A 12,555-nucleotide genomic window follows, 5' to 3' on the forward strand; every position below is an offset into this window, starting at 1 on the left:
AACAGTTTAAAGCAATGTAATAATCTCAGAGTAAAGGGGAAATAATTATTACAGTACATATGGGGCTACTTTATAGCACTAGTGCGAGAAGTAGCATATTACGTTACTGTGTCGAACATTTAAAGGGCCATATGTACTGTAAAACGTTGTACGATACATGTGCGAATAGGTAATTCGCAACTCGTGTCGATTTAAAACACTCCCTTCGGTCGTGTTTTAATTTATCGCCACTCGTTTCGAATTTCCTATTTTTCGCACTTGTATCGTAATGTACTATTTTAGAATATAGCATAAAGTTTTTAACATTAAGAAAATACTCGCTTTTAATATTGGTTTAGATCACATAATGCAGCCATTTTGTATGAGGCGTTCCGAGTGCGCCAAGATATCTTATAGCAGGGGGGGGGGGGGGGGGGGGGCTGCAGCATTCGTGCATTCTCGGCTCTGTTCGGTTTAGCATTGCTCCGAGTAATTATTAAGATTGGCACCACTTGACGTCCAATTGCGTGCACAACCACAGATAAGACAATGACTTGAATTTTGACACCCCTAAATAGCCGATAGAGATAGCGCCATGCATTAGAAAGTGACACCATGATTCGTCCCGGAATCGCTGTCAAACTTCGGTTTTTTAGGAAGTTTCTTTTCTGTGCGATAGTACTACCTATTCTATGCTTAAAGTCTGAAAAGAGACACGAAAGGACAAGGCGGTCGCAAGATGAATCAGAAGTGCCTGGAAGAGCTATTGGTCTATGAAAGAGCAAATGAAGGGAGATTTCCCTATATTTATAAAACGAAAGCTCATGGACATGTGTATTCTTCCCATCCTGACCTACGGAACACAGACTTGGTCCTTGCCAAAGGTTCAGAAATCCAATGCGATTGTAAACATTGTGAAATTCACGGGTACGATATTTTAGGAGCTAAAATAATTAAAAAAAGGAAGTTTTTAAGTGACTAATGTGACTGTTAGGTGATTCCGAAAGTTGCTTTTAGCATCTAAGAACTGGCCAGATCTGTACAAATATTAAAAACTTACATTGCTGATCAGCATCGAATCTCTCTCCTGGCAATATGCCTTCGGCACTATGGTCCAACTGTCCAGCAGAGTTGCCGTGGTCGAGGAGGCACCGGGATTGCACGGTGCTAGAATAAGAAATAATTCTGGTCAATCATCTTAGCTAAGTACTACCGCATATTCTAGTTTTATTGTTTTCGCTACCCAAAGGTTACCTGGAAGAGCTCTTAAGCGATAAGACCGCCTGTTATTACCTCTATCCAATTGTCTTTGTTTATGTTTCTGTGTATGTGTGTTTTGTTCTATGTGAGGTACGTGTGCAATAAAGAGTTTTGTGTTGTACCACGTTGTACTATACTCAATTACTCAATGTAAATCTTTGACAAAAAGAGCCGACTTCACAAAACAACGGCAGTTTAAGTGCCATCATTTAATTTATTATTTGGGGTTAACAGTGTGAGGATTAAAACCTCTCGATCATTAATATAGATACATTCGTATTTTGTGACAAGTATTGAAGACCAGTGTCAGGAATTTACTTTTCTTCTATTCTTATATATACGAGTAGACAGCAGGCAACCCGTAAAGACAGCTTGGAAGAAATGGCGCTTGTTTTGTGGTGATTGCCTTTTTTATACTACGTCGGTGACAAACAAGCACACGGCCCGCCTGATTGTAAGCAGTCTCCGTAGCCTATGTAATCCTGCAACTCCAGAGGAGTTACATGCGCGTTGCCGACCCTAATAACACTCCGGACCCTCGTTGAGCTCTGGCAACCTTACTCACTTCTTTTCTGACTTCTTTAGCTTACTCGAAGAATTCTGCAAATGGTTTTTGTTGCACAAAGACCAAGTGATCTTGATCCTGCCCAGCGTTGGGCTCATGATGGAGGCGCTGGGTTCGCAGCTGCGGACTGAATATGCTATATTTGGCATCATATCAACTTACTCAAGGAACTTCTGCAGATAGTTTTTGCTGCACTGTGACCACGTAATTTTGCCGCTCCCCAGCGTTGGGCTCATGAGGTAGGCACTGGGATCGCAGCCGTTGTCTGCTAGTGGGCCGTCGTGACGCATTCCGAGACTGAAATCATAGTACAAAGCATAATTAGTAGGGCTCTGAATTTTGGGTGCAGCTGTTAACAGATTGTAGGGCGTTTTTCATCTATATCATCAGAATATTCGGGTTAAAGAATGTTTTATTTTCTCAAAAAGAAGTCTGCATTTCACTCTATTTTTATTCTTTTCTTTTTATTATTTTCTTTTTCTTCTGAGCCTAGGGTCTGTTTTCATATTGTATATTCCCCTACTTACAGCCTTCTACATCCCTTTTTGCTACACCATTGGCGGCTCCTCTTAATTATTCTAGTGTACAATTTGCTACCACTATCTACTACTACCTACTACTTCACAGGCTCAGTGACCTCTGACACGAGAGCGCCACTCTGCCCTATTACGCCAGTGGGGTATTCCGAGGGCGGACAGTTCTTTTAGGGCTTCGTCACCCCAGCGATATCTGGGCCGCCAAGACGGACGTTTTCCACCCGGATGCCCCACATACACTCTTCTCACAGCACGATCCTCTTCCATCATCTCCACTTCCACCACGAGGATTATTGGTAGAGGATTGCCACCACTACCTTAGTACTTAAATTTCTCCTTAATTTGGAGACCACAGTGATGTAGACTAGCTATTAGTAGACGGTCCACAGAACTAGTTAATGAGCTTATTATAATACTTCTTAAATTATTAAACCTTATTATACTTAGTATTCCGTGAGACTGTCATTATTGGCTTACCTTTATCACATATTTCTGAGGTTAGGGCATGCTCTCCATACCATATATTTCATTAACCTTCCTAGTTATAATGCTTTATCAAACAACAAGGGAGAATAAAGTGTTAGGTTTAGGAGTAGAACTTACTTATGTCCAATTTCGTGAGCAACGACGTAGACGCTTTCAAAATGTCTTCCTTCGTTGACAGTGCAACTGCTTGTTACTGTGCACATTCCTGCGACTGGAGCTAGACCTTCAATAAAGAAGTACAATATTATTGCACTCTTATTAAATTCATTCCCAGAGTATAAAGCAACGAACATCGATATTGCAAAGGTTATTCGAAGAATAACTGTCGAAGAAGATCTTAATAAAGATTTAACATGTTTAATAGAGACACGTAGCATAAATGACAGTAATAATATGTTTGAATACAATTTTAAAAATTGCAAGACCGAGGCAGATTTTGTTTGTTAGTTAAAAGTATTTTACTGGTCAAATCAACATTAAATTTAAAACACTCACCTACTACTTGACTACTGACTTTCCCATTCTTACTGACTACATAAAGATCCAATCCAGTCAATATCAACGCATGATCCCAATGCAACGGATCCGTATCCCCCGGTGGATTCTCCAGCCTCTGCCACGTACAGAAATTACTCAAAAACCTGTCTATGTCATGCGGCCTTTTCAAATTCGATGGATCCTCATGAAGAATCTCCAGTCTTTTCAAGATAAAATTTACTGGTCTACCTAATGAAGGATCATGGTATAGTAACTGTACAGCATTTATCATAGCTAGGACGAATCTGACTAACTCCCTCTCTGTATCTTTAGGAAAATTCACAGTCATGTGCTTGTACAAATCTCTGTCTATAAACACAGCAGTTTCAACGAACACTGCTGGTAACACAGCCCTCTTTTGTCTTTCTGTTTGCTTCCCTGTTTTTGGGATTAGTTTGTTTATGAACGCTCCTATAGTCTTGTTTCTATGATTTAAGTCTAGTTTGAATTCCTCTAGGGTTTTTCTTGGCGTGACTGTTTCTCTTTTTCTCCTGTGTTTTGTCCATGTTTTCGCTGGTTCAGGAGCAACTATAGTATTGAGGCTATCTTTTTCTATGCAAGAATCTTCTTTGTTAGATTCGTCAGTGCGTTTGACTATGACGTGCGTTTTTGAGTCTTTATCGTGAAACCTTTCTGGTAGTGGTTGAATTAAATAGTAACTATCATTGGATTTGACTACACCTCTCTGAAAAATTAAATATATTTATTAGATTTATACTTATTGCTTGCAAGGAAGGAAAATGTCTACGTACACAGGGAACAAAACGCACCCGTGCATTACTCGACAGATGTGTTTCATTATCTATTAAAATGTTTCACTATCATTTATTTTATACTCACCACATCATCACACACAAACAACGCAGCACTCTCACTCCTATACCAGCACTCCTCATCCTCATGCTCCACAGCCTCCGTTCCATTCGCCCATCTCCTCATCACGAGGAACTGAGGGTCGAGCAGGTGGTGTCGCGCCGGCGTGAGGTCCAAGTGCTGGAGAATGGGGGATGCGCGCTTGTGGTGGTGGTGGACGATCTCGAATTGAGCATCTGTTAAATAAGTTTAAATTTTTTTAGACATAGATAAAGGATCAATAGGGTAGACCAAGGTGAACAACCATGGGGTAAAATAACCATCCTTACTAATATCAAAGAAAATTTAAAATAGAGGTGGATTGTCAAAGAAAAGTTTGTAGTCACAGTAAATTTACTGCCATCTTTAGACACATGATTAAAACTTTTAGAACGCCATTTGACTTTGATCCTTATTCTATCAGTGATATGTGTTAAATTTGTTAAATATCCAAAAGTGGCGCCATCTAATAAATCAAAGGCCAAAGAAATGGCGGCATCATTTCAAGCGATGGTGCCACAACCTTTGGCCTATGCCCCGTAAGATGGCGCCACTTTAATTAAATTTTTTCTGTGACATCCACATCTATTTCAAATTCTTTTTGCTAATATTTTTAATGCGAAGTAACTGTCTCTTACACGTGTTGTCTGAGTGTCCCGCTTAAAACGCTGAACCGATTTAGAAGCAATTTGGATAGATACCAAGGTAAATCCACGAGATTTCGGTTTCTGCTTGAGAATATATGTTTGTATCTTTTTCCATAAGTCTTCGGAACATCTTACCATTGTGATTGGCACCAAATAGGAATATCTTCTCTGACTCTGTGAGATGCTCCAACAGCTGCTGCGTGTGTTCCTGAAACAACGGAAAAGCGATGTTAGTACAGTCACCATGAGATAGGTATATTAGAGCTGGCAAGGTATCCAAAAATAACTGAACAGATATTTCTGAACATCTCCCGCCGCTCCGATATATCTGACTGCACTATCATATTTATAAACACAATCATTGACCGTTTATAAACATTACAGCAACGGGCTAAGATCTACCGATCATAATCATAATCATAAATCATTTATTTAGTGGTAAAACTTAATTTCCATACAGAAGTATATATATTTAAAAAAAATAAGATTAAAACATATTGAAATAGTTTACCACGAAATGGGCTCGTCTCAGCATAATACTGACCTGAAGGTCAGCGGTGATCTTCCGGCGAGACCATTTGTGGGCCACGATTGCAACTGTACGGCACGGCCTCGTAAAACTCCACTCCACTAGCGATAGCTACTAGCGCCATCTACGTGTATGACAGATGACAGAAATGACAATGTCAATGTCAACAAACCGATCTAACGCATACATATACCTAGTAAGTATGCTGTTGTGCGGTCGACAAGTTTCCATATGGAACGCAAAACTTCGTATATTTTAGTATGGGAAACAAGTTCTGCTTTCTTAATGGGCCCGCTGATTACCAGTTCGCCAGACGATATAGGCCTGTGAGTTCGCGATTGTCAGCTTTTGCGAATAACTGACAGGCCGATATCGTCCGGCGAACTGGTAATTAGTGGGCCCCTTTAAACTTAATTTATATCTTGTGAAAACATAAAAAATATTCTAGCACTTTTTTAAATTTCTTAACTTTCCAAATCTTAAAGATCCGTACTAAGGAAATACTTAAGTCGTTTAAGCATACAGGAATACAAAATATTTCCACCAAAATCTTATCTTATCCATTTCCAGCCTAGGAAACATAATTCAAAGTTCCGTATATATGTGAAGTCAAAGTTTTCAACTAATTAACCTTGCATGTCTAATTACAAACCGCTATTGTCTGATATGGCCGACCTCGGCATAAAATTTTGACAATGGCTCTCACGCTTGCCGTCTAAGCAATGAGATCGATAAGTGATAGACTTTTTATGGCTATTGTCGCGTCTGTGAGCATATGATGAACGTGGTTATCGCGTGATAGCGTAGAACAAGTGGTTTTTATTACCGCTCGATTTGATAGTGGACTTAGGAAAGCGGACGGTAAATTTTATGAGAAAGAGAACATTTTTTTTAACATTCACATTACAAACAGCGCTGTCATAAATGTTTGTCAAATCTAACAAAAAGTTGATAAACGTTGATTTGTATTCGTCATTTTGATATTTATGTTTATTAGAAAGAGAGAACATTTATCTGAGGTTTCTATGAGGTTGCCAAGTTTTCTTCATGAGGGCAAAGAAAATTGAAATAGAGGTGTTTTATCAAAGAAGGAAGGCGCCATCTTATCGGGCACCACCTTAAGGTTATGGCACCATCGCACGAAACGATGCTGTTATACCTTTGGCCTTTGATAAATTTCCTTGGCTACAAAGTTTTCTTTGACAATACATCTCTATTTCAAATTCTCTTTCATGGGGGTTAGTCTGTATATTTATTATAATTTTAGGAAAATGAGAGCAATTCTGCCTCTGGTTTGACGATCTAAGAAGTAATGGTGTTTACACACAGAGCATTAAAAGGCTGGAAGTTGTTCTCAGTCGAATGGTTGAGAGAATTGAATGAAAGACTTTCCCCATCTGTGAAAAACTATTTAGGTTATTCAATCTTGAATGGGCTTTTAAATCATCTTCATATGAAATCTTTGTATTATTGGAGACCGTGATCTAAACAAAAATGATACATATATATACTGTTTTTTTTTTAATTCCGATAACTTCAGGGTATGGGTAAGTACATTTAAGGAAACTTAATGGCATAGTTAATTAAAAAAAAAGTTTTTTTTTGTATAAAGTATTTTAATGTTGCATATAGCGTTGTTGTAACACGGGCACTACATTTAACTCAACCAAACAATTGATAACTGTGACATATCAATGTCATTTCGAACATCTATCGTCCGAGATAGTACTTACGTTTAGTGGCAAATGTATACACTCGAACTAAATACTAATCAATATGTAAACGGGCCCGAAGTCAAGTGTACACGCTCGTAAAGGCCTTATAAGATAAAAATAAATTATTGACTATCCCCGAAATGGAGTTAATTAGAATACCAGTGTCTTTGAGAAAGTTACTTAATAAAAATTAACTGAAAAAAACGGTTTATATTGATGAAATTATCAATGAAACATAATTTAGTATGCCCATGGGTCATCACGACATCGTGGAACAAGCAAATATATAACCATCACACGCAATATCATGTTGTGTACACCTATTACAAAACATACATTTTTTTTAATATAACAGTGTTTTGGAATTTACCTTTCGCTATTTCTTTCATTCAACATTTAACAGGTATAATAAACAGATGTATCAAAGGTACATTTCACTCATCTATTGATGCTACTACTAAACATGCTCGTCATACTACTTAATTGTGTCTATTTTAACCTGTCCTCCAAATTTGTAAGTAGCGAGCTTTCTTTCTAGAAAAGCTCTTAAAAAGCCATTAAGTGTAATTATGTTTGACTACCGACTGTTTAAATTGGCGAAAAGTGTTTAGGTACGCGGTAATTCCAAAAATGGAAATAATTTTACGTAGTTAGTAGAGGACTGTCATCTGAAGATATCTGCCACATGCATCCAGATAGGTGGGTTAGTGTAGCTACCAAGTGAATGCCAGAAGATCGGCGCGAACGCGGCAGGCCCAGACGGAGAAAGTGGAAGATATTGAAGATATCCACATGCATCCAGATAGGTGGGTTAGTGTTGCTACCAAGTGAATGCCAGAAGATAGGCGCGAACGCGGCAGGCCTAGACAGAGAAAGTGGAAGATATTGAAGATATCCACATGCATCCAGATAGGTGGGTTAGTGTTGCTACCAAGTGAATGCCAGAAGATAGGCGCGAACGCGGCAGGCCCTGATGGAACGACCTAGGCAGGCGCCTATCATCTACCTAGAACTAAGATTAGACCTGGCTACACAAATCTATATATTATCTAACGAAGACATTATATCTGATCTGACTATAATTATGTAAAATCTAGAACCACTCTAGTTTTCCGAATTACTCTAGTTTCGGTTAATTTCCATCCCGATTAGCGGGGAAAGTGCGTAATTGCAGTCTGCTCCGAGTTCATAATGGTGGCGCGTGCGCAAGTCGACTTCGATCGAACCAGAGTAATGAGACCTCGAGACCTAGTGTAAATTTATTCGATAGCAAAACGTGACGTACACGTTTTCATTAAGTCTCATTTTGTATGGGATTTTGAGTTTCCAAAACGTCCCGCTTGACGCGCTGTTTCTAAATCCCATACAAAATGAGACTTAACGCAAACGCACGTCACGTCACGCTATCGAATTAATGTACACGAGGTTCTGTATATAATTACAGTAAGAAACCAGAAACTTTGACTTCGGTACGGTTGTCATAAAATAAACCGCTACCTCTTTAAAAACCAGTTAACCAAAACTAATCAACTGACACCTCATTCGAACTTTCGAAGTCACGACTCATGGAGGAGCTGGGGTGGTTAGAATAGCACTACCTCGTGCACGAAAAATAGGCACGCTTTGCGGAAATTGCCCAGAAGCACTAACTTGATTCGACTCTAGTTAACCTGATCGATCAATTCGATGTGGTCGGCTTACGGAATGACTCCCCTGAACAATGAAAGTTTTGCGCGCCGGTAACTCTTGCGCAATATTGGGATCTATGGGCTAAAGATCTGTCGAGAGATAAATCATTGGAGCGCTTTTATGAATAACAAGTGATATTAAGTAACAGTTTGCAAACTATTTTCAGTAGATTACTGTTGGTTTGCATAAGTTACACAATGTGAAAAAAAAACAGTTAAAATCGGTGTTTAAATTTGTGAAAATGAACTTAAAAATTTTTTTGTAAATAAGAGCTATAGCCTTCAAGAATTTATTGACGATACCGAAGAAAAATAACATACATACATAAATATCGTCGGTCTGCCTATATTCACGCACTGTAATGCCCCTCCGGCCCTACGCATACTTATTATTATTAATCAACTTAATTATTATTAATCAATTAAACGAATCAATTCAATTAATCATTTATCAATATATTGTTGACATTGACGTTTTATGTTCTTAGATTTACTGATAAGATTTTTTTGGCCTTTATTTTTAACAGACTTCAAAAAAGGAGGAGGTTCTCAATTCGACTGTTTTTTTTTGTATGTATGTTACTCGATATCTCTAAGAATCGTGATCCGATTTTCAAATTTTTTTAATCGAACGGGTATAACCCCGAGATGGTCCCGTTGGCACCAAGTCGGGGTCTGATGATGGGATCTTGGAGAAATCGAGGGAACTCTTCAAATGTATATACGAGTAGGTACATGTATGGCGCTTTTGGTAATATTTGAAGTCGGTTTTTTTTGTTATCGTTTTATTTAATTGTTATTAAGTAAAATGGTATTATTATGTTACCTAATACTCTAGAATAGAATATGTAGAATAATAATATTGTGTGCCCTTACAGGGTGTCATGATCTAACTTTATATAATGTAACACCTATTATGTACATAACAATACAGTATTGAATAGATTGAAATTGAAATTGAAAATTTGATAATATTAACAACTCATGTCATGGTAGGATCGTATAGATGTGCTATACCGCGTGAACAGGGGACCGAACATACGCAATGCGACAAAATTAAAAACACGTTGATCACCCCTTTTGATTTTAGACTAAATTTTTTAAACTATTAGCAGTGTTGAAAAGCTTTATATACCATACGATTCAGAATTTATCTATTTATTAATACTTTGAATTGGAACAGAATTGTGCAACAATTTAGACCATTATTTAAAGAAATGCCTTAATGTAGAATTTTACCATGTGTCCCCTGTATGGGAGACATGTTTACCCCTGGTTGGGAGCTAGAAGTCTGAGCTAATATAAGTTAGCTTAGCCTAACTATGTGCTCAGTGTAACTGAAAAGTGCTCAGGAAGATCCTGGGACCTGTCCGAAGTGACGACGGCTCCTGGAGGATCCGGAAAAATGCCGAGATCGAAGAGTTGGTGGCTGAGCCCAATATCATCGGCGTAACTAAATCCCACAGACTTCGCTGGCTCGGTCACCTACTCAGAATGAGGGAGGATCGCGTAGTCAAGGAAGCGTACTTGGGGCGACCAACCGGCCGTCGACCGATCGGGCGCCCCAGGTACCGCTGGTGCGATGTCGTGGAGGCGGACCTGCGTCGGCTGAATGCCAATTCATGGCAGGAAACCGCGCTGGATCGGGACAGGTGGCGTTCTCTCGTTTCGGAGGCCAAGATTCTTTTTGGATCGCTGAGCCAAAGCAGTTAGTTAGTTAGCCTAACTATGAATCTACAACGGCCTATACCTAATGATTGTTTCAAAGTCTTATTTTAATTTCAATAGTTTATATTTAAGAATAGCTAGGTATGTACCCTACAGTGGCGGCGCGTCACAAATATTCGTAGGGAACCCGGAGCTAACTTTGCTTTCCTTTTCTCTATGAACCGATCGTGAAGGTACTCAACGGGCTGAAATTAGACAAGCCGTTGGGAATCGAGTTCTTTGAACGATCCGCCACTGGTACCCTAAGATGTTGATTAGTATAGTAAGGATTAATGCGCTAGATCAGCAACTCAGCGTATTCTGCCGGCATGTATCAGCGTAGACATATACACGAGTTTTTTTATACTACGTCGGCGGCAAACAAGCATACGGTCCGCCTGATGGTGAGCAGTCTCCGTAGCCTATGTGCGCCTGCAACTCCGCAACCTCATTGTTGTTAGTATAACAATTAATAATAATACCACTGGCCATTCAGCGAGGCAATGCCGCCAGTATTTTTGGCACTTTTGGTCCGGGTGAAAATCAGAGTGGGGGGTAGGTTTCTATTTGTTTATTGCTTTTTGTTATATGGATACTAGGTAGGCCGTTGACGAAACGGGTTGTGGATATATATTTTGTAGGATAGGTGCATATTACGATGACGAAGCGTGTTGTGGATGTTTTTTTTTTGCTTGTATATATTGACGAAGCCTGCGTCGTGGATCTGACATCTGTCTTGATATGATTTTAATTGTGTTTTTAATAAAGAATATATATTTGTTTTAATCAGAGTCCTAGCTATTATAATGGGGGAATAGCTATGAGTATAACATGAATAAGGCCTTTGTTATTCAAAAGCGTGCCTTGAGGACTATCGTGCGCATTCCACAAACTGAGTCCTGCAAGGATTACTTCAAAAACTTAAAAATACTGACTGTCCCGTGTCTTTACATCCTTCTGCTTCTCACTGACCTGGTCAAAAGCCTCAATGAGTACGAGACCAATGAGGAGAGGGAGACACGCGTAAGTACACGAAGGAAATACCTACACTGTAAACTGCAGCCTAAACTTAAAATAGTCACTCATTGTGCAGAATTTCAGAGTGTACAGCTCTACAACAAGCTTCCCAGTGAGTGGAGGAACATCGCTAGCCTTGATATCTTTAAAAACAAATTGAAAAGATTGATGTTGAAAGAGTGCTTTTATTCTATAGAGGAGTTTGTGACCTTCTTTAGTTATTTGCCTACGTAATTATAGTTAATTGGTAATTAATTTAGATAAATACGTCTGATATTGTTCTGCATGTTAGATTATATAATTATTAGATTTAGAACTTAGATTTAAGGACTTTTAGTAAGTAGTTATATTCAAATACAATTATTATATTGTTCATGAATAAATAAATAATAATAATAAAATAAAATAAGGTTAATCGAAAATCTAGGCTAACCTTAGACCCAAACCGCGTACATCCGACATAGTTGACCCCCGCTCACCTTGGCACCTTCCATTCACGATTGGTACCGTAGCTCTACAGGAACTTCACCTAGTGACCTTACGAACGATCTCCTAACCGAGTCGGTACCGTAAAACCACCCAACTATAGTCCAAAGCTCCCAACTATGGTCCACAAATAAACTCAATTTTTCTCGTTCAGGTGTGTATTCTACTATATTTTTGTAGTTCTAAGGATGTTTATAAATGGAAGGTAAAACTAGGAGTAAACCACAAGGAACATTGGTATAGATACTTAATTTCCTTTTGAACTTGTGGACCATAGTTGCAGTATTGGACTATAGTTGTGTAGTTTTACGGTAGTGATTTTTTTTATGGAGGACAGTAAGTGATGACGATGACACACCGGATGGTAAGTGATGATGCGGTCTACGGTGGAGCACGCTTACCTATGAGATACCTAAAACTCTAGCCTTGAAGATATTCAGATTGTACAGGGTGGACAAATAAGAATGATACACTTTATTTTTAAATTTTAATTACCTTCAGCGGAAATTTTATTAAATATTTTTTCATACTTATATTATTCAGGGTTGGCA

At 38.7% G+C, this 12,555-nt stretch overlaps 1 protein-coding gene across 1 annotated transcript in view; it reads right to left on the reverse strand.

Annotated features, from left to right (window-relative positions):
- Positions 1 to 12,555, reverse strand: part of LOC133527634 (A disintegrin and metalloproteinase with thrombospondin motifs 16-like) — a 100,053-nt gene that overhangs the window by 18,280 nt on the left and 69,218 nt on the right. The window contains exons 2-7 of the mRNA XM_061864724.1: positions 4,998 to 5,070; positions 4,204 to 4,412; positions 3,322 to 4,048; positions 2,944 to 3,049; positions 1,967 to 2,101; positions 1,040 to 1,146 (exon numbers count right to left, since the gene is read on the reverse strand). Of these exons, the coding sequence (XP_061720708.1) occupies positions 1,040 to 1,146; positions 1,967 to 2,101; positions 2,944 to 3,049; positions 3,322 to 4,048; positions 4,204 to 4,412; positions 4,998 to 5,070 (1,357 nt within the window). The remainder of the gene's footprint in view (positions 1 to 1,039; positions 1,147 to 1,966; positions 2,102 to 2,943; positions 3,050 to 3,321; positions 4,049 to 4,203; positions 4,413 to 4,997; positions 5,071 to 12,555) is intronic.

The sequence above is a fragment of the Cydia pomonella genome, chromosome 18 (genome assembly GCF_033807575.1).
Source record: "Cydia pomonella isolate Wapato2018A chromosome 18, ilCydPomo1, whole genome shotgun sequence".
Taxonomy (NCBI): domain Eukaryota; kingdom Metazoa; phylum Arthropoda; class Insecta; order Lepidoptera; family Tortricidae; genus Cydia; species Cydia pomonella.